Source organism: Acromyrmex echinatior, chromosome 9 (genome assembly GCF_024713525.1).
Source record: "Acromyrmex echinatior isolate Ae372 chromosome 9, ASM2471352v2, whole genome shotgun sequence".
In the NCBI taxonomy this organism is placed as follows: domain Eukaryota; kingdom Metazoa; phylum Arthropoda; class Insecta; order Hymenoptera; family Formicidae; genus Acromyrmex; species Acromyrmex echinatior.
The window spans coordinates 11,096,632-11,119,426 of record NC_141860.1 but is presented as its reverse complement, the minus strand read 5'-3'; the positions used below and the strand labels follow the sequence as shown (position 1 = coordinate 11,119,426).

The window sequence follows — 22,795 nt, the reverse complement described above, 5'->3', positions numbered from 1 at the left end:
TTGATTCTCGAGAGATTATACGAAATAACGTAATATTAATTTATCACATTCTATTTTCTTACCGCTATCAGATTTGTCTTCTGAGGTACCGTTTGTCAATTCGGGTTCCTTCTTTTTCTCCCCTTCCTCTGACTCTACGCTAGACGCCTTTTTCTCCTCCTGATTCGCGGCCTTCTTGTCTTTCGCTTTGCCCTTAGCCGGCGTAGCTGGTTTGGGCTTCGGCTCCAGACTCGGATCTAGCACGATCTTACCAATGTTCTTGCGATCATGCATTTTTTGCATGGCCTCGGGCACATCCTCCAGCGCCCATGTTGAATCCACCGCTGGCTTGATCTTGCCCTCGCTCCACAGCGTGTACACTTGATTCACTGCCCGTCGAACGAACGCGTGACTACCGTGCTGGTACATCAAGTGGCGTAGATTCAATCCGGACAATGTCTTGTTTTCGTCGAACAGCTTTATGGGCGACACTTTATCAACTTGCCACCACTAAACAACATATAATAAAACGTGCATGGATATGGCAGAGATATAATCCTAAGGAAGTTATTATTACTCCAGCAAAAATCTTCACACAAATAACAAGACAAGAAAGAATAAAGCTTATAAAATCTTACACTAAAGTATTAAAAGATACTTATACATAGCGATACAAAATGCTTTTGTTTGATCAATACGAATGAGAAATTGAATTAATCTAAAAGCTGAATTACGTACTGATCGTGCTGCGGAAAAGAAGCTTTTAGTTTCCCCGGTGACGACGTTGCTAGATCCATAAAGAATGTACTTGCCCATTGGCTTCAAGAGGGCGTAGCCCTTGTTACATTCTTCGCCGCATAGACAATCTAAAACGATGTCTACACCTTCCGGGGAGATTCTAAACAAGTACAGATACGTAAAAAATGTACAGAATCCTCGCTAGACCTTTTAATATTGATCGTATTCTCAATCGAAAGAAAACACAAAATAAAATTAATTATGTGCGACATCATCTACGTACTTTCTGACTTCGTTGCTGTAATCCGCGCCACGTTCTAGAAGATAATCGATAGTTCCAGCATTTTTAAGAGCCTCATGCTTTGATTTGCTGCAAACGCCAAAGATGGTTACGTCCTTCACAGTTTTCGCGAGCTGTACCACCGCTTGACCCTAAATTGAATAAAAAATAATGTTTCTCATCGACACGGTCCAAATCAATTTAACAGCGTAGATCGAAAGTCAGCAGAAACATATATAGAGAAACAGAACAGACAATTTTCATATTTTCTTTCTTTGCATGCTTTATTTAAAAAAATACGCGTCAACATATACTTCGTCACCTTCGTTCCTCATAGTCTCCCTTTTTGCAACGCATGCTACTTTTTGTCGAGAAAATCCAGTTACGCGTCGAATTGGACGGGCGGCGTCGGGCCGCTACTCGTAACACTACGTCTTGGGAAAGGATGAGACGGGATTAAGAGAGAAGAAAAAAGAACGCGCTGGCCGCGTGCACAGCCGTTCGAGATTTTCAACAGAAGCGGCATACATTATTTCCGAGAATCGCGCTCGCTGCTTTCTCTCCGCCCCTTGTCAAGAATTCGATACCCGGCGACCGAGCTGATGCCAGAGTGCTCCAGGCTCGAAGAGGAGCATAAATGAAAAAAAAAAAGAGATAAGCAAAAAGAGGAACGGAAGAAAGAAAGAAAGAAAGAGGGAGAGAGAAAGAAAGCAAGAGACAAAGACAGAACAGATCATTTAGAATCTCTAAATAATTATGAAAAATATATTTCGACTTTTTAATAATTACATATTGTTTTTTTCAAAGATATGTTTGTTATTTCGTTATTATATTTGCTAACTTAAAAGTTATTATACATTTTATATTAACTTAAAAGTTAATATAAAATATATATTCGAAAAAAAAATCTTCATGAAATATTTTATAGTTGCATCTTCATCGGCGACGCCTCACGACGCCATACAGAGAGCGGAAGCTTTCTTCTCGTACGTAGATACACACAATGACTTAATTAATATTAACCGATCCGCGGACTCGAAGAACAATGTCGCCCATCGCTCCTCATTCGTGCCTCCTTCCCTTCTTCTCACTCCCTTGTTCGTCGAGACATCGAAGAGGATGAGAGCCGCATGTATGTAGGAGCGATAATTCATGCTCGAAGACGACAATGGATTTCATATGAACAAGAGAAACGCGAGCACTCTCGTGCTACGATTTCCCGTGTATTAGTCGCGAGAAAAACTGGTCACGTACGATGAAAAAGCTTCAGAAGAGGCCACACTTGGCCTATGAAAAATATACCATTTTCTGATCACGTCGGAGGACTTTCCTTCTCTTGTGAGTCTTTCAGATTCAGACGGATCGCGTCGTATCTCTTTCGCTCGTCTTTCTTCCATGAACAACGTCTGAGTACCACCCCGGTACTTTCATGTACCTCTCGCTCGAGACAGATGCATTGAGCACGTCGCGTGAATACGGGAATGTCAACAAGCACCGTTTGCCATGCGCTCGTTTCATGAGAATAATAGCTGATGGATCGCTCGATGGCTATTTATAGTACAAGTGAACGGTTGGATCAATTTCAGGAACGACCTTAATTGTCGTTTAATTGATTCTTTATCCTCTCCAACAGTTGGAACTGAAGAGATGAGAAAAAACCATCAACCATCCATCATGTCCCCTATAATAACATCCATCATGGATCATGGCCCGTATAATAACATCCCAAAAATCATAGCTGGTTTCTTGACGTTCAAAATCCGATTTTAATAAAGAAATATATATAATTCTCTCTTCAAGTATATTTCTCGTTCGAGAATATTTTCGTGAAACATTTCGAAGCAGAGTATAAGCCGCTGCAGAAATTGGTTATAATTAAGCCCTTCTATAAAATATTAATCACAAGAGGAAAAAGAGCGAAGAAGAATCCAAGGGCACTTAAAAGTCAACAAAAAAATCAAAATTACTTTATTTTCATTCTTAAATCAACAGTCAGATTTTAATCAAAAATCATCATTTTGACCTTCATGACGTCAAAATAAAGTCATTTCGACTTTCTCTTGACTTAGACTCGTTTCTAGCAATGTAGATTAACTTTAATCTCGGTTCAATTTACTTCTCATCTTTTTCTAATTTTTAGAACTAGAAAAAAATGAAGAGTAAATTGAATCGACATTAAAGTTAATCTATATTGATAGAAACGAGCCTTAGTGCGTTCTTTGGGAAAGAGGACGGATCAGATCGCCAAGTATACACGTGGCAATGTGCCGGTACGATGTGGAAGCAGCTTAAAGCCGCGCCACGTGGTAGTAACGTGCCGGTGATGGTGATGGTAGCAGCGGTAACGGCGGCGGTGGCGACGGTGGTGGTATGGTCTCAGACGGGTGCGGTCCATGACGGTGGTCGATGAGAGAGCGAAAGGTTGCCTGGCAACCCTCACACCCCGTGCGATCCGCGCACCGGCATCCCCCGGTGGATTTCGCCTTTCGTCTCAACCATCGGGGGTCGAGAGAGGGGTTGGCGGGGATGGCTTGTCGTTGGCTTCGGGTGTAACCTGTTGAGTCGTATTGATCCCGACGGTTTTACCTTCTTCTTCTTCTTATCTCCTTCTTCTGCTTCTCTTTTTCGTTCATCGAGATGAGAGAGAGAAAGAGAGAGGGAGGGAGGGGAAAGAGAGAAACCACCTCGCATGACCAGAAGAACCCGGAAATACCTCTTGGTACTTAAACTTTCCCTCTGTCCCTGCCGCCGTCGACCTCATCCACCTACCCGTCACTCTTATGAAATTTTGCATTTCACACCCTGTGTGAGATGTTCAAAATCTTCAAGTCGTAGGCGTAGAATTTAAAACTGATCTCTACGGGGGAATAAACGAAGCTCGGCAAATTTTATTTCAGTAACTCGTAGAGAGATTCCGCGGGGGAGATTTTATTTCGGTATCCCCGACAGAGGAAAGAGCGTGCAAATATTTATCGTATAAAATTTTGTTTAGGTACTACATATACTACGGTAATCCCTTACGGGATATAAATTGACGTCCGTCTGTCAAATCCCCATTATCTTTGTGCTAAAACGTAGCGTAATGAATTTAAGGAAAAACGTCGTAAGTGTACCGTGTCTTTCTCATATGCCTGCTTCCCGTAAAACCATTCTAGCAATGTATAAGCAATAATGTTAATGACGCTCGCTTCTTAGCTATTTAGATACCGCGATCGTAACGCTGCTACTTATCGAGTTTTGTACTGTTCCAAGTAACATACACACGCCTCGAAGACGCCTGGCCGTTTACATTTACGAGAGCGGAACATCTTTGTGCGAGGCATTAACTCGCTTATACACGTGATACCGCGATAAAGCTGTCTAAACTCGCGAAAGCACCCCCTTCGCAAAGTCATTATTGTTGGTTGAGCATTTTTGCACGCTAAAACAGAGCTTTCGCTCGTCTACATTCTGTCGTTTTAACGATGAACTGCTGCAAAATTCAAAATTATTATCGTGCTGAGCGTTGTGCCATGAAACTTAATACAATCACGCGCGCAATAGAATATTAATTCATACACAGTGAAGATAATAATATCGTGCATTCAGTACAACTAAAGAATATAGCTTTTACATATCAATTGTTGTTAAAATGATCGAGCCATCTAGCATTTGAACGTGATAATTGTACAACCTCTCAATATAACGAAACGAGCGGAATCATTTATGATAATGATTACGATTGTAGAAGGGATATTAAAAATATATGTATTATTCCAATATATGTATTATGTATACGATCGACACTATCTTTAATATTGAAATATACCGAGGCATTTATAAGGAAGAAGAGAAGCAATTAATAAAAAGAAAGAAAGTAAGGAAGACATCGCATCAACCATAATAATTACGATACTTTCGTAAGTACACTATAGCACGTCGAGTGCACGTCGAGTTCTTGAAGTCACGATAAAGGATATGCGAGCATGAACAAGGGGTGTAATTAAAAAGTCCAATTCATCATCTCTTCCTTCTCGTATCTTTCAAGGGGAATGATACTTCGGCCCGATAGGAAATACAAATATAAAGAAGAATTCTTCTGTTCGACTTACCACACCGCCGCCGGCGCTGTGAAGCAGTAAGCTTTTGCCGGGCGTGAGATGGGCCAGCTCGAAGAGCAGAATGTAAGCTACGGTGTAATTCATGGTGATGGCGGCTGCATCGAGGTAGCTCATTCCGGGCGGTAGTGCGAAAACGGATGTCGCTGGTACGGCGACCAACTCCGCCCATGCTTTGTGATCAGGAAGAGCGACCACCCTGTCGCCCACCTGTTAAAAAAAAAGGAAAAACCATCACGTGCATGTTGTGTGTGTCAAAATGCAGAACATTTATATCTTGTCTCATCAACCTTGCTTTAAGAGAGCGTAAGCCATAAAGCCGTAAGAAATCAATCACAATCAAATATAAGAAAAGTAATTGGCTGTGATTGGTCAATTTCTTATAGTTTTATGGCTTATGACCTTTTAAAGTAAGTGAATCTAGATTCATGGGCTTTCTACAATAAGCTGTTAGTCACTATTCATATCGTACTAGTAGTAAGACAGAATTATAAGTCATAAATCTTAGGAAACTTACATCCAGAATAAATTATATTAGATATCGTTACGTCATGATGTTTTAGCCAATCAAAAGAGTTCTCAGGGCAAATAATAGATTATATTGTATGATTGATCAGTCATAACGTAATCTAAGTTTTAAATCGTAAGAAATGAAATCCTTTCTAGTTGTCTCTAAATCTCTTGCAGTTACTGACTTACGACTGAAAACTGAACTTTATTACTAATAACTTATTGTAGAAAGCCTGGCAGCTTTTAAATCACTTTCACTTTGAGATGCTAATACATTCCTGAAATACATTCCGAGGATAAAGACTAGGAATGAAACTTCTCTCTCAAAGATCGATTTGTAAAAAATTGTCTTTATTTTCATAGAATATACTATCTTTTCAGGATTATACCGCGCAGGAAAATTCCTCGCGTATTTACCGCATCGTGATTGGATAAGGAAGGTTTAACGATTTTACACTTGGCGGCCTTCTGGAAGACGAAGCGAGCTCGTTTTATCGAATTAGGTCTCCCGCTGTAAAGTATCTTGATAGTCAAGGCGAAATAGAAACAAGCTGACATTACTCTCGATCCGTATGCTCGAAAAAAACGCATTCTTTTCCTCCGCTTTATTATTCTCTCTGACAAGTCGAGGCAGCCTGTTCTATACGTGCTGGCCGGATATCTGACTCTACGCGCTTCGAGAAGCTCGCTCGCCTTCTGACCCCGAAAAGACTTTCGAGTCGCGAAAATAGACCACCCTGAGCGCACAAGTTTCTCCATACGGCGACGCCAGCTGGCGAAAAATGTACCTCAAAGAAATTTCGCGGACTCGAAGCCAGCTTGATTCTCCCCGTAATATGGACAACGTTAAATACGATAACGGGAGTGCCGCCTTGGATGATATTCGACGATTTACGAAGTAATCATTAATACAGCCTCTTGGCGCTTTATCATGTCAGGGATATGGGAAACTTCTGCGTTCTTTTTTTCGCCTGACGTTTAATAAGCGAAACGACCGCGAGAAAGTAACCTCTCATTTTATTTATGGCGTCCGTAGTCCAGTCGAGGAAACATGTTTCGAGAGCTTTCAAAATAATTCAACATTGAGCCATATGTGACGTCAATGCTGAAAATCAATACAGGACTACTATTTCGATACGTAAAAGGCAGCCCTATTGTACGGCCGAATCGAATTAGCCCGTTACTTGCTAGTCGTTTAGGCTTATCGAGAATCTCTAGTCCTCGTCGAATTCATGGAGGCGATTTTACTCTGCTGATATAAAGGGAAGAGACTGCGTCTTGTAATTCAGTTATACGTACTTCCGTCTGAAGGCGAAGTTTCCGACGCAAGCAAATCTATATTTCCGCTCGCGCGCATTTCGACATTTATACCAATAACATTCGACGCTATTTACGACGCAGTCATTAATCTTCTTTAGAAAGAGAACAGAGGAAGTGAGCAAAATAGTTTCCCTCGCGCGTTTCATTTTTATTTCTTAATGAAATTCCAAATATACATAGAACTTAAAGAAGCAAACTTGTTTACAATTTAAGTTTGCGCACTCGTAATCAGATTCATTAAAAGTTTCGTGCTTGTACTCACTTTGAAATTCTCGACCCCCTCGCCGACTTGCTCAATGTCACCCGCGCACTCCGAGCCCATGATAAACGGGGTCTTCGGGGGTGAGTCAATCGCGCCCTGTCTGGCCATCAAGTCTTGGAAATTCAATCCGCTGGAAAACATAAAAAGAATTTGTCAAATATAATATTCAGACTGCAATTTGTCTAATTAAATAAGAGAAATCCTATATTCGGTTATAAAGTCCTATAATTGTTCCCAAGTAGACCGATAAGTTCCTGAACCCAAAATCTAAGGAGCTTATCTAATAGTTCGTCAAATCTTACAAGGTTTATTGAAATATTTTTTTTCAAAAATGCATTGTTATCAAGATTTGTAACTAACAATTAGTTAAAATAGCCAAATATGTTCCAAATCGGGTATGAAATCCATAGGATCCATAGATTTGATCATCTAGAATACCTATGTTAAACGTGATTTTTCGACTGGTAACGTTAGATTTTTATATCACTTTGGCAATATAGCACATTCCCTTGCTAGTGCAACTAAATATTTTTATGTGGATTTATCTAATCGAAAATGATTGTAACCAAAACCAATTAATTTGTTTTAAATCGCAGCATCCGTATTAGCATAATTATCATAACATTGTTAACACAGTGCTATTCTTCGATTACTATATCTCGACGTCGCTGTCATCGTCTAGAATTTCATTCTGATCTTAGTCCTTTGGGATAGACGAAAGTCCTCATTTTCAGCGGAATATGGATAATCTTAGGAAGGTTAGATCATAAAATCCTATGAATTTACGCTGTGTAGGGATATCATATGTACGTGTGCTTAGCTTGAAGTATTGAATAGGGCTGGAATAGAAACCGCTTCACATAGCAACAAGAACTTGCTCGCGTCTTTCGCGTAAAATATATATACGTGTAGTTACCTTCGCCGGTACCTAACAGCCCGACTGACAGGGAGGGTACGAAGGCGAAGGCGCCGCGACGCCTAGACCGATGCCTGGCGTCGCACGCAACGCGACCACCGGCGTCACGGCGACGTTACTCATTGGCATCGAGAAATATTTACCATTGGCGCCTCCGACGAAAAAAGTTTCAATACCATTTCTACGAAAATTGTCGACCGATTTCGCCAAAATCGTCGGATAAATGGCAATTTGCATGTCGATGTACTTATATCATCTCGCAGTCTTAAAAGGATTTGAATTGTTTGGCAAAATGATACCGAGGAGATATCAATTATATAGTGAAACAATAACATAAAATGAAAAAAAAAACCCTCCATAGTAAAGAAAATCTGATAAATTTGAAATACGGAGGGATGTGACAGTAAATTTATACATGCATTTATTCCGTTTCGTTTTTTTATTATTTATTTATTCCGAATAAAGCGGCTGTCAGAACACGATCAGATTGAGAATGCGAATACTCCATTTTCGATTGCACCGACGGTTGCACGGCGCCTCTCGCGAGATATGTCGTAAATTGTTATCAATTTACGCGATACACCATATAATTTCCTGGAGCAGCGAGCACCACGTGATGAATCACCGCGTACTCGGTGAAATCTCGTCCAAGGTTGGCGAACGTATCAGAAGTAAGCCCACGTGGGAGCTTATCGCTACACGTATCAGTTTTTTCTATCTCGCTACACTCTCCTTCCTCTTTCCATTGCACGTGTATACGTGTACGTATTATCACGTTGCATATATAAATAAAATCAAAAATAAAAAGAAAATCGAAGAAACTGTCGATATTTCTGTTGACGGACGAAGAGAATGAATCATTCGCGGTGTGCGAAGAGGTATAGTTTCAGCCTCCCGAGTTTACTGTACTATAGATGCATTGCAGCTGGTGCCTGTACTGTACGATAGCATACATTTTGCCGATAACATAACGAAGGAAGTTTGCGGTCGCGAACGATACACTACATTGGAGAACAAAATTCCCCTCACGAATCACGTAACGACGACTGGATATACCAACCGTACATTGTATCCCTTTTCGAATTTCACAGAGTCTCTTGCTGACAATGTATGATTAAATCGTCACGACATGCAAGGTTGATTCTACACTGTTAAATTATATCCAATTTGAGTTATTTTTAATCATTTCTATCGCCACTGCAGGCAAGATTTAACTCAAGAAAATGAATTAAATTTAACTCACTATTTATTATTTACTAAATGCATTACATTAATGCGGACGATGTTTATTTTGAAATTAACTATAAAAATGATATCAGATGAATACAGAATTTGATTTACATTTTGATATGTATGGAGATTAAAAATAACCAAATGTTATTTAATTCAAGGGATAGAGTTACTTCCATTAATTGCTCCAATTCCATTGCTCCATTAATAATAAAGTACAATCAATGTAGTAAGTCATAAGAAATGGACCAGTCGAATGTGAGAAAAATAATCGATTATGATTGGTCAATTTCTTACGGTTTACTGCTCTACTGTACTCTGAGTTTCAACCTAACGGATTCGAAAGCAATGAAAAACGTCAAACAAAACGTCGGAACACGTGCAACTCGTGTAGTCGCAAACGCAAGTAACAAGTTTATACGAGGATTATACCTAATGTATCGGTGCGCAATAAATCGCATGGATCGAAAAGCGCGGCGTATACATTCATCCGCGTGTCCAATAACGTGACGGGCGGGACGGGGAAATCGGGGAGGAATGTAATACGTGGGAACACGCGCGACTTACGCATCATTTGCCGGGCTGCGCCGGATAACCGTGAACGGTACCGCACTCCCCAACGTCGAAGGACGAATTGAAGCGAAACGAGTCGAAGTACAGCACAATGATTCTATTCCGCGGCTTATTGACAGGTACGGGCGTCCGCGAACGCCAATCCGAAACGCCGCATTGGATTAAGCCGATTCTATTAAATCCCGTCCGCTGACGTGGAGTATTCGCGCGCTGTCGTGGCGAACTTATCCCTCGTGCAGTTGCAGGGCGTGGCGGAAAAATCCACCGTCTAAAATTAGCAATTTTAAATGGCCGTAAAAACTATCCGGGGTCGCGAGGTGCCTCGCTCGCCGGAACGAGGGTGGCGTCGTCGCGATTAATGTACCGAGCCTCTCTGCAGTAAAATACAACGATATAAAGCTACGTGGAACTCCTTTCTCGGCTTTTGGGTTTCAACATATGGTTTCAGTCCGTGCGGTTCAACGTGTAATTGTTGCATGCAGACCGTGTATATTCTGGTCGGAAAACTTGAAAAGAACCTCGCTAATTATATGGAAAATTCGGTTCCAGTCAAATAAGTTTTCGCACATAATGTAGCCTATAATGTGGTGAATAAAAGATATCGTAGATGTGAGACTCAATAAGGGAGAGTTTTGAGCTATCAAAAGCTCTGAAAAAGCACAAGTTTTTTATACTTTTGATATCCTTTATTTAAGTCATGTATATATAACATTTTTTTTGTTTACCATATTATAAGCCATAATATATGTAAAAACCATTTCATTTTACCAGGACTCAATTTTTCACATAATTAATGTGGTGTTCTTCAAGGAAAAATAATGACTAGGCAAGAATAGGAAAGTTATATTAAAAAAAAAATATATATATATAATATATATATGAAATATAACAGCTTATTGTGTATCGTCATTTTTATATCATTTACGTAGAATTTCCATACTGGATGTTTCGTACATAATAAGCTCGTCGAACAGTCGATGAGGCTTTCAACTATTCGCGACCATCCATCGTTCTATCAGTTGCTAATACAAACTCGTTGAGCGCAAATACGACAGTTAAACGTAATAAAGCGCGGACGCAACTGCGGACGAAAACAAATTCCGTCTCACAAAGATAAAACAACAGCACGGCAGTAGCGGTGACGGCGGTGGCGACAGTTGCGGAGAGCCTGATGTGGCGTAATGAAATTCTGGTCGCGACGCGTCGCGCTGTCATCGCAGTTAACCGTAGAGATAACGTGCGTGATTTAAAGCCGATCGCACCAACGCGAGACGGCTTTCATTCACCTTGTAAGACACTATATTACTGTCCATTACTTTCACAATTTGTCGCACTTAGGGTCGTTTCCGCTCCTTCCGGCGCGCCGGACTTCGGAGCTGCACGAGCGGGATCGCGCTCGGAGAAAAACGGTTCGTTCCGGCCGCTGCCAGCAGAATTTCTGCGTACTGTCATTAACCCTTTCGGAGTAACCAGCACGCTAATAATATCCGCCGCATGGATAATTAACGAATAATGTAACGGCGAACGATAATTAAGAAAAGCGATCGATTATACATAATAAAGCGAGCAATATGAACGGCTATTAATCGATCGGAATTTGCCAATTTAATTCCACGATATTGGCTCGGAGTTCCGATCGTGTTATAAGCCGATCAAATACTATGATAGCGATATATCGGACTATAATTTTACAACGGAACTGAACTGAAAATGTTTGCCGAGTAATGCGGGTCTTCTGTTCTCTCAGCGATTTTTACCTGAGGATTTCTCAAGTCTCGTGGGAACCAGAATAACCGTGATTCGACGATTCGCTCTTATTGAGAGGTTCCTCAAAAAAATAAAAAGAAGGAAGGGAGAATACGAGGACGCGAATACAAGGACAAGGAGAAGGTTCAGAAGTTACGAGTCGAAGAAGTGCGGCTCTCGCGGCTCGCGATCGCTTAATTCCTCTAAATTGCGTCGAATTGAGGGGAATAATTTTCTCCATTCTTGGCAAGAGGCAATTGAACGGACGGACCGAACCGGACGGCGACATGCAACGCACCCCAGGGTCACACAAAGCCGCATAAAGCCGGCGCGGAGACACGCACAGTATACAGGGTGTCTCCAATCGACACATTGAACGGAGAGAAAGAAATTCAAGTTTAACCAAATCCGATTACACGTCATTGAATACAAAGGCTATCCCAGCACGATTTTAACAGCCGGCTAGTTAATTATTTCCAGACTCAATCTCAAAGTGACACACAGCGTACATCGTTAAAGAGAAGTGCCGTTGATCGGAAACAACCCTGCCTGTATTTAAATGGGAGAGCCGCAGACCGTCGTCCTTTGACCCGCGCACCGTCTCTCACTCGTGAAACATGCGTTTTCCGTGGATATACACGTCAATCGATCGTCGTGGAAGACACCGAGGCGCCTATGGGGACTACGTAATCGTACGGCGAAATCAAATGCACGAATCTCGCGTGACTTCGATCGGAGCCGACGTCCGGACGAGTGAAAGTGCACCCGAACCCGTCGCAGCGGTATTTCTACACGTACATGTAGCAAAAGTACACACCGTTCATGTAAGTTCGGACATCCGCATAAATATTATCGAATGGTCATTGGTTAAAAATTAGAACATGGTAAAACAGCAATTGTGTTTTTATTCTTTTATATATTTTACAATTTTATACTTGTATACATAATAAGCATTTGTACATCAATTGCAACATAAATATCTTCATAAATTATTCATAATTTTATAATTTTATTTTACAATTTTAATAGGTATTGTCAAATATGTATTGTCTTTATTTCGTAGGACATTGGTAATCGATCAATTTCCAATATTCACTCAAAGACATGGAAATAATAAACTGACAATACATATACTATAAGCTCACAGCTCTTCTCTAAGCGAATTTTTGAATTATCGATTAACTGTCAACGTTCTACGAAATAAAGACAATTTTGGCACGTAAAATTAAAAATCATTTATAAAGCTCTTGGTGTTAGTACGTGCATCCTAAAATATGACATATAAAACAACGGTATATAAAAGAATAACAATTGTTTTATAATGTCTTCATTTTTTACAGAACCGTTCGGTTCAAAAATTTATGCGGATGTCTGAACTTCCACGAACGGCAATAAAGGTATTACGAGCACAACACAGTTTATGCGATATGTGATGGTTGCGCACCGCGGTCATTACGCTGATATCGACGTTGGCAACGTCGTTACCTTATCTCGAGAATAGGTGTGTAAAGTTCCCAAGTATCCCGTTTTCCTACCTCGAAAAAAAAAAAGAAAAAAAAAAAGAAAACGCGAGCGAAACGCGTGAAACAAAAAAAAGGAGAAACGAATTAAACTCAATTTAGGCTACGAAGGGCCGGCACGCGCGAATTGACGCGAACGCGTATGAATTATGCAGGGAACGGAAGGGCTATAAATAGCAAACGGAATATTACGCTCGCTCGGTCGCTTCGCGATTTACTTCGTAAAGTCGCGGGATAAGCGGTTGATCGGCCAAGCAGGATGGCGGTGACGTCAATATCTCTCCTTGCTACCTCATTATTCGAGATAAGCCAGGTTTTGATTTCATTAACCTAAATCTTTCACATAAGAGAGGCGGACGGTAAACAAGGAGGATTGAGCAGAGGAGCTCGTAAATAATCGCGCGAGCCATTCGCGGATAAGAGGAGCGACTGACTATCTTTCCCGTAGATGTGTGCGATTACGAGTAAAGTCATCGACGCGACAATCGAATTAATACGATACCATACAGGCCAGACGAATTATTTATTATCGTTGCATTACCGAGCGAACAAACGCGAGAGAAAAAGAGAGAGCAGTTTGTGATATCGTCGAACTATCGGAGGAGGATCGGCCGAGGAATTTTGTTGTTGACATTTCAAGCGACAAATGCGACAGTTATTTCTTTCAAAAAGAGGCGAAGATTAAACCAGCAGGTTACTTAAGAGGATCTTAACTAAAGTTTGTTTTTTTACCGATTCAGTAGGGTGATTTTAACATATTTCGTTATCCATCATGAGAGGCAGAATCGAACTGAGTCGAAAAGTCATCTACCATTTTGCAGTTTACGCAATAATTAACGAGATATTAATTACTAAAAATTGCCAAATATCGGTCTTGAATAATTTTTTTACTCAAATACTATCAACTTTATAGAAAAGCTGCAAGAGACAAAAATCATTTATTTTCTTCTCATAAAGTTCTGAGAATTTTTTCAGAATTTTTAAATACCGTATTTTCTTACGTTGGTAAAAATAAGAAAATGCAATACTAAAAAGTTGTTAAAAAATTCTGAAAAAATTTTTAGAATTCTATGAGAAGAAAATAAATTTTTGTCTCTTGCAGTTTTTCTATAAAGTATTTCGAGAGATTTCTATGATAGTATTTGAGTAAAAAATTATTCAAGATCGATATTTGGCAATTTTTAGTAATTAATATCTCGTTAATTATTGCGTAAACTGCAAAAGTGATAGATGACTTTTCGACTCAGTTCGATTCACTCTATCTATTCATGGGTGACGAAACATGTTAAAATGACCCTGTATATACGATTTACGTGTCGTCGACACATCACTGCACACTACTATCAATATCGCACGCACATGTACAAATTTTCTAATCTTCCATCTACTCGTTTCTCCCAATGTAGTTTAATTTTAACTACTCACCTTTTTTTTAGTTTTAAGAATTAGAAAAAGTTGAACAGAAAATTAAAGTTAATCTACATTGGTAGAAATAAATCTAATTCTCTAAAAATTCAACATTGTTTGTTCATATGTAATCCTCAGTCCTAACCAAAATTCTTTTATACATATCAAGTATAAAACTTATATATATAAAACAAATATTATTATAAGTCACCAGAAGTAAACAAAATTGTAATTTTCCAATATTTTTTCGTTTTTAGTATAATTTTTAAATATGTATATAAATTAAATAAGTATAAAGAAAAATACTTATTTAAAAAATAATAAAGTAGACATTGCAATAAAGGTAAAGTAGACAAATTTAAAATTCCCTCAAGGTAACGGAAAAATACAGGGAGTGCGAGTGCACTTGGAGAAAAGTACACGGCAATTACTGTAGACATGCGCGACAGATGACCCCATCGAACGGAGTTATCAATTGTTTTTAAACAGAGGGTAAGAGAGGAGACTATGATAGTATACCGATATATAAAAGTTTTTCTTTGTTGTTTTTTTTTTTTATCATCTCCGATGACAGAGAAGGCGAGAGAGGCTGCTGCACTTTTACAACAACGGACGACAGTCTATTGGTGTGCAAGTAAACCGCGACGGATTACTCTGTGTAGATGGTGACTCGCGTGAAACGGATCGCAATCAGGCGGATGTAACGGTGAGAAAAGTATGTGGAGCTGACGTGGAGAGGTTAAAGCACGGATTAGTTACGCATGCGAGGATAAAGTGTGATCCGCTACGCGAAGATCTAATCTCATCCAACTACGTTCTTATGACGACGTTCGATTTAGACCTGCAGCGTTATGCTAAGCACTAATGAAAATATTACGAGCTACAAAACATATCTGCGAAATAATGTCGTCAGTAATTACAACGCGTAAATCAGATTAGAAACGTATATAGCCGAAGTTTTCTGTGTACGTAGGCATAGAAGCAACCAGATACGAAAAACAGAATCGAACGGTAAGACAACAGCTGTGGATCCAACAGACGCGTACCGTCATATTGTTTTTGTAGTGAATCATCAACGTGGCAGTGACGTTGACGTAAGTGTCGCTTCGTTCTGCGACTTGCCTCGTGTAATACCTTTGCAGTGTAAATAATTCCTATCGATCCGACCCATCAATCTCGATATCTAAAGTCACGTGAATTCTCGCATTCGTAATTCGATAAGCATCGCGTATAATTTCCATCGACGCCGTTAACTGACTCTTTATGTCCATCTTTCTATCAATATAGATTAAATTTAATCTTGATTTAACTTACTTTTTCCAGTTCTGGAAATTAGAAAAAGGTAAAGAATACATTAAATCAAGATTAAAGTTAATCTATATTGATAGAAATGGGCCTCATATTCATCTCTACCGATATAGATTAATTTTAACCTTTTGGTTGAACTTATTTTTCATATTTTTTCAGTTTATAGACACTGAAAAAAATGATTTGATTAATTGGAATTCTGATTAAAAATATCGTATCTCAAAATTTTCTCTCTGATTAAACTAATCTACTAGAATTTTAAATGAGATAACTGGAATTCTGATTGATATAATTAATTACATTCCATTTTCTAGATATTTTTCTCAGCGTTCGATAAAAAAAAAATTGTCGATTCGCCACGATGATGCGATCAGCAAATCTATCAGCGATTCGTACAGACGCCAGAGATGACGCATCGCGTTGATTACGCTTATTGACTGGTAAGGAACGGAAAATACTTTGTAATCTAGACGATAACCCGAGACGCGACGATTAGCCGATCGGTTTCTCTGTTTTGCCACGCCTGCAATATATATGCACGTGAATCATCATACGCGTGCGATGAACAATTCCGTCATGGTCAAACTGCGGTCGTTTTGCATATTTTAAGATACGCTCTATCGAATGTCTACGCATCGTGGCGTGGGGTCTGTAAACGATACACGTCCCTTTGTTCACTTGCTCCGCGAAATCGCACGCATCGTGTTGAAATACGCGAGCCGGAACACAACCCGTAAATTTTTAAAGAATTCGGAATCTTACTCTCTAAATTTCTTGGGGTGAAATCTCACTTCACAAAAGAATGAAAATACTGTCACTAGTGAAAAAGAGTGAAAATAAAAATATTAGTGAAAAGAGTGAAAATTTGCATTCTTGAATAAGAATGACAAATTTTCACTCTTTTTTTGGAGTGAGATTTCGATTTTTTAGAGTAAGATTCACTTCAAAAAAAGAATAAGACTTTCTCCCTTTGAAGTGAATTTCACCTCCCTCCCCCCTAAAAAAAAGAGTAAAAATCTACCATCCTTATTCAAAAGTGCAAATATATTTATACACTCTTTATCAATAATGGCAGAATTTTCATTCTTTTAAAATGAGATTTCACTCCACAAGAAATTTAGTGAGTATCATCAAAATGTAAAAAAATTAGCTCTTGAAGATTCGAAAATTAGGTTCGTGCTCTGATATATACTGTTAAAACTGAAAATGAAATTCAATACTGGCAGTATATATTGTATCAAGCTCATGTCACACTAACACAATGAAGATTAAAGATTGCGAATTTAAAATTAGAATTCAGTCAACTAGAACAAAATGGATTGAAATTAAAATTATCTGATTGGTCAAATTCTAATCTCTAATTCGTAATCCTCACTCAGTCTCCAATACATAGTGTGACATGGGCTTTAGAACAAGATTCTAAGGCTCGCAAATCCAAAAAGACACTAAGAATCTATCTATCTATCTAGATTAATTTGCATGTATGACCATATGCATAAAGAAAATTATCTAATCGAATTTTATGTGCGTCCTTATTAGAAATGCGATTGGATAGTTTTCTTTATGCATACAGTTATGCAGTTATGCAAGTTTGTCTAGACTCTAAAGGTTCCGACGACTAGTAGTTGAAGATTTATAAGTCGTTGATCTTCTTCTCGTTTTCTTCTTCTCTTTTAATAACATCCAATCTCCTTTAGTGGCCTGCAGTGATAACTAAGTCGGATTAAATGAAAACGATGAGTAATTAGAAAATATAGAAAACGATGAGTAATTAGAAAAATTTTCAAATATTAAAATGTGATCGCAAACATCAGTTATTAGTTTCATCAGAAACTTTCAAAAATTTTTCATGTCCGCACTTCTATAAAACAACTAACAATCACTAGATACCTATAATGTGTCTTGTGTGGAAAAACGCGAAAATTGGGCGAATTTACAAAGAAGTTTAATACACCCTCCCAATCGATAGTACAAAATATATAAATAGATATTTCTTGTCTCTTTATTATAAAGCAATTGATATCCTATATCAACGTTTCAATATTTAACGCGTACAAAGAAATCAAAAATAAAAACTGATTAATCATGTTGTGCTGCGTTGAGATAAAAACAGATAACAATGGGCAGTTTATTTCCAAGTTTTGGGCAAAACATTTCTCGATCCATGTATAATTATGACCTGATGTTACAAGCAATAATTTTCAGTGTGATTCATCCGACGGTACGTACGCACCGATAGATCTATGGGATGTCCGTATTGATCGAACCACACCCGTATTTCCTACACCCTCTACCTCGCTTCCACCCTTCCTCTCTTCCACCTCCCCCCGGCACGCACGCGGATGTCAACGTAAATGCGTGCGCACAGAAATCGACGTAATCGTTCGTAGCCAAAAAGCTCCAAGTTATACATTGATTTATTCTTAATTTAATCATGAATCTGACAATCTGAAGTGAATCCGAGAACACGAAAAAGAATTTATTCAAGAGACATAACATTACTACTCGGGATAATAATTTCAAGATTTCTTGGACGTCATCGTCATGATCGTCGAGATTGTCAACGATACCCATATAAAAGTACGTCCACTTCAGACCTGAACTTGACGTCGACAGCTGCAACGGGCACTTATGCACTTTGCGATTATTCCGCGAGTGACATTATATCGTAATGCTGCTGAGATGAAGCTAAGTTGTAAAAAAAAAATTCGAAGAATTCAGGATCTTATTATCGGAAAAATAAAAGCTCCTAAAGATTCGAATTCTGGATGAGAACTCTAACAATCCGCGAATTCAAAGAGATTCGAAGGTCTGTCCAAAATTTGCAAAGATCCACAATCATGAGTATAAGGAAAATTATCCAATCCAATTTTATGTCCTTATGACATAAATGCGATTGGATAATTTCTTAATATATAGTTTATACGGCTATGCAAGTTTTATCTGGATAAAAAAATTCAATGACTAGTAATTGAAGATTTCTAGAAGTGAATTTGGAGGTCTAAACTCAATCAATTTCAAGCAATTAAAAGTCACGAATAATTCTTTCTTGCGCCTTACGTTGATGCATGGTTGATACATGGTTAACGTACTGATAATAGGTTTGCGTAATATCATCTATGTGTGAATGACCGGCGATATCGCGTATAGATAGACTGACGTATGCACGTAAAATTCTCAGCGTATTTGGAATTTATACGGGCGAAAGCTCGCACGCTCGCGTTTTCGAGGAAGCGCTGTTCGATGAAAGGCGTCATTGTATCTGTCTCGTCGAGTTTATCATACTAATGAGGTCTTAATATCGCGTTATGGGAAACTTTGAACGGATACCATTCAGCGGACGATGATACGCCACCGCGATCCGCGTGTGTGCCTCTCTCTCCTTTTCTCCCTCGCTCTCTTTCTCTCCCCGTGCTTTAAGGCGTTTCCAACACTCGCCTTTCATCGCGAGTATGCCTTTTTTCCCCGTCGCTTCCAATTTCTTACAGGAACATCTCGGGGGGAGAGAGAGAGAAGGGAATACTCGTGGAATGTAAAAAAAGATTACAGAATACCGAGTGAACTTCGCTGCAAAATGACATAAATGTTTATATTATATATATATATATATACATCCCCGGTTCTTCCTCCGTTAGAAATTATGGTGCAAAACAAGAATGCGTTATTGGGTTCTCGGGACCGCTTGAGTTTAAACTTCTGAAGCAGTATCTGAACAAACTCAGCTCGCGAGCTCGCTTTCTTTCGTCGTCGAGGATATCTATTATACATGAAATAAGGTGGTTCATTGGACTTTATGCTGTCTCAGTGTAGACACGAGCGGAAGGACTGTTTTATTCAGGAGTAATCGCCCATTTCCTTCGGCGAGTAGATTCAGCATGAGTAATCAAGAACGAGATACGTAGAATACGGGAAACTATCCGCGAGTGTAATCGTTCGTAATAAAAAATTCAATATTGAAGAAAGACGAATTCGAGATCGCAATCTTCTTTGCAAATTTCAATTTTTGTTTTATTTAAAAAATTTTTTAATAATTATTATTTTAAAACAATTAATTTAATTTCCGTCAATCAAATTTCTCGCCGTCAAATTTCAGAGAAATTTACTTAGGTACTTCCGTTGAATAATATTTTTATCGAGAATTTATAATAATATAAAGACTCCTTTTATATGTATGATAAAATAAAAAAATGATTTCTCAAAAATAAAGTTATCAAAAAAAAAAAGTATTGATCTAAATGCAGTTCTAGTAACGACAGTTCACGCACTTTTAATACCGCTTCCACTTTCGAACGCGACATCTTAAATTCGACATTTCCTGCGACGAATAACCCTTTCACTACAAAGGGCGCGTGTACGCCCAAATGGAGTTCACGCTCACATGCGAAGAACGTGAACGCACGCACGATTAAAATGGAAGAATGCCTCGGGCTGTAACGGCAAAGATGAATAAAAAAAAAGCAACAGAGCGATTGCGCTCTGTTGTAAACATTGTTCACATAATTAAATCACGTAACAAAAGCGCCCGTATATAAATCCCCCCTTTCCTTCACATGAATTTATACTTCTTTGAGTGGAATATCTTTGACGGGATTAACGTTTCTACGAAAAGTATTTTTTACGAAAAGAAAACGCGCTTGAATTTCTTCAAGACAGTCATGTGACGTAAAACAAAAAAAGAAATATTATTTATCAGCTCGTTCCCAGATTCTGTAACCTTAACGATAATATTGTTATCGTTATATAGATTGCATTTAGCAGAAAAAATAATTTTACTTAACTGTCGTAAAATTCTTTAGTATCATTTTTCGCAGTAAATTATTTACAAATTTCTAAGATGCTTACAGCTTCACTATTAAAATAGACGATCAATCTAAATTGTATTGATATTATTTAATTTTTTCAGCTTCAGTTTTGCGCGTTTCAAGATAAACTTTATCTTGCACTTAGTATTATTAAGCATTCAGATCTACTTTGATCGAAGATAAGATTATTTCTAATAATCAATATAATTGGTTTATACATTTAGATTCGATGAGGAACTAAGAACAAGTCCGATCATATTAATAAATTTCACAACAGTTGCAAAGCCGCTTTTTCTGCTGAACGCAGCCATTGTCGCTGCGCAGCTTTTTTTTTGCCACACGTAATTCCTGCGCAATGATATAACGGTATTGACGCTGTCGTTAAAAGTTATCGGAATCATGGTACCGTGCCGGTATTTTATCGAAACGACAAACTGAGCGGTATTTTATTTAGCCGACGCGCGACGACGATGACGGGGGTGCTCGCAGCTTAACGAACGTGTCTGCAGCGGGGCAGACAAATTTATTCGCCGGCATTGGCAGCGTGATATCTTTCTATGGGGGCTATTTTCTCATCAATCCCAATAGCTTTTATAAAACGTGACTCACGCGTGAAAAGGTCCGCGCGCAGCCTTTGGCGAATCCGATGTTCGCCATCTCCCCCGTGCACCATCATCATCGCGACTGTCCCTGGCCGCGAGAGATAAAGCCGCCTCTCTTTCAGGATATGATACACCCAGCGGAGGCCGATATATATATATATATACATACATCTCTCTTCTTTCTATAATTGAAAAATCAAGCCGGCATCCTTCTCGCACGTAATGTAATAAATAGCCGATCGTCGTGATTCATGAATTCTCGCGGCAACGCCCGCGTTTCCGAAATTGATTAATCGACCATTGATGATCGAGCACCGATCGACAGTCGCGTGCGTGGCGAACGGGATGTTCGAAGGCGAAGGGCATCGATAAATTCTAATGTGAGAATGCAACAGGGCTACACTTTTGACCGTTAACAAATCGTTGTTTGGACGTTTGGTGTTTTTATTACGTCCCCTGTGCTTTGTATTATCGGGGCAGGAGTGTAGCGGTATCAAGTGTCAGTATCAAGCGGATTTTTCGACTATTTAGTGCATCTCTCGAGCGATCAATGCCCGCGATGTTACACTTGAAGAGGGGAAAAAAAAACAAATGAAACAGTTAGCGTTAATAATAAAAATTTTATGTGATCGATAATTTCGATCTAATGAGGCGTGGATTACCGAGCTTCAACATTTATGTTTCTCAATTCCACTCGTTTAGACGATTAGGATCGCAATTATCTACTCGTTGGCTATACTACGACCCGCATATCACAGAGTGTAAATGTAGTCACCAAAGTTTTCATAATTTATCGTGGGAAAGTGGGAGCGAGAGGTCAAACAATCTAGAAAATTGATATCAACATCGCAACAAAATGAAAGACGAAATTATCTATAATTTCTTTTTCATGCCGATCCTATTCGACCTTCGCATCTTCGCACTGCGGCGAACGAGTGCAGCAAAATGCATTACGAAGGGCATCCCAAAGTCGAACCGTGTGCCGCACCCTGCCGTGTATTTTCGTGACAAAGGTTTCTCCAACGAGAGTCCATATGGACGCCGCTTATTTCGTTCCGAACGTGACCTTCTGATCTTCGAATCTCATATTCACTGAAAACGGAGATTTAACGAAAACAACGAGGAAACGAAAATTCGCTATTTATCTATTTATACGCGATTTTGACAGGCAATTTGAAAATTCAAACAGTTTTTCTCGTTGGAAGATAGAAAATGGCAGATTATCAATCGAACTGGGATCGACGAAATCGGAAATTCTTTCAGAAATTTTAGACATCGAAGATATGATACATATATGTGTGAGACAATGGCTCGCTCGTTCGTGGGCAGGTAATCGTGGGCAGGCCGGTCAAATTGCGCGAGTTCGAGACGCTCCAGCGGTTTAATAGGGAAAATATGGCTTCTATCGGCGTTCCATCTAACGGCTCGGTGCAGCGCTGAACGATGCGTAGGGAATATAGACCAAGAATCTGGCGCGCGAACACTTGGAACAGTCCGGAGCAAAG

The 22,795-nt window shown here is 39.2% G+C and overlaps 1 protein-coding gene and 1 long non-coding RNA gene across 2 annotated transcripts in view; one reads left to right on the top strand and one right to left on the bottom strand.

The window, feature by feature from the left end:
* LOC105153375 (putative NADPH-dependent quinone oxidoreductase VAT1L) overlaps positions 1 to 22,795 on the bottom strand; it is a 28,624-nt gene that overhangs the window by 5,057 nt on the left and 772 nt on the right. The window contains exons 2-6 of the mRNA XM_011068159.2: positions 7,187 to 7,316; positions 5,089 to 5,304; positions 1,001 to 1,149; positions 718 to 877; positions 63 to 489 (exon numbers count right to left, since the gene is read on the bottom strand). Coding sequence (XP_011066461.1) covers positions 63 to 489; positions 718 to 877; positions 1,001 to 1,149; positions 5,089 to 5,304; positions 7,187 to 7,316 — 1,082 coding nt within the window. The remainder of the gene's footprint in view (positions 1 to 62; positions 490 to 717; positions 878 to 1,000; positions 1,150 to 5,088; positions 5,305 to 7,186; positions 7,317 to 22,795) is intronic.
* LOC147908622 (uncharacterized) lies at positions 7,324 to 22,639 on the top strand. Its single transcript, XR_015546214.1, has 2 exons — positions 7,324 to 12,475; positions 12,992 to 22,639. It is a non-coding gene; the product is annotated as an uncharacterized LOC147908622 (long non-coding RNA).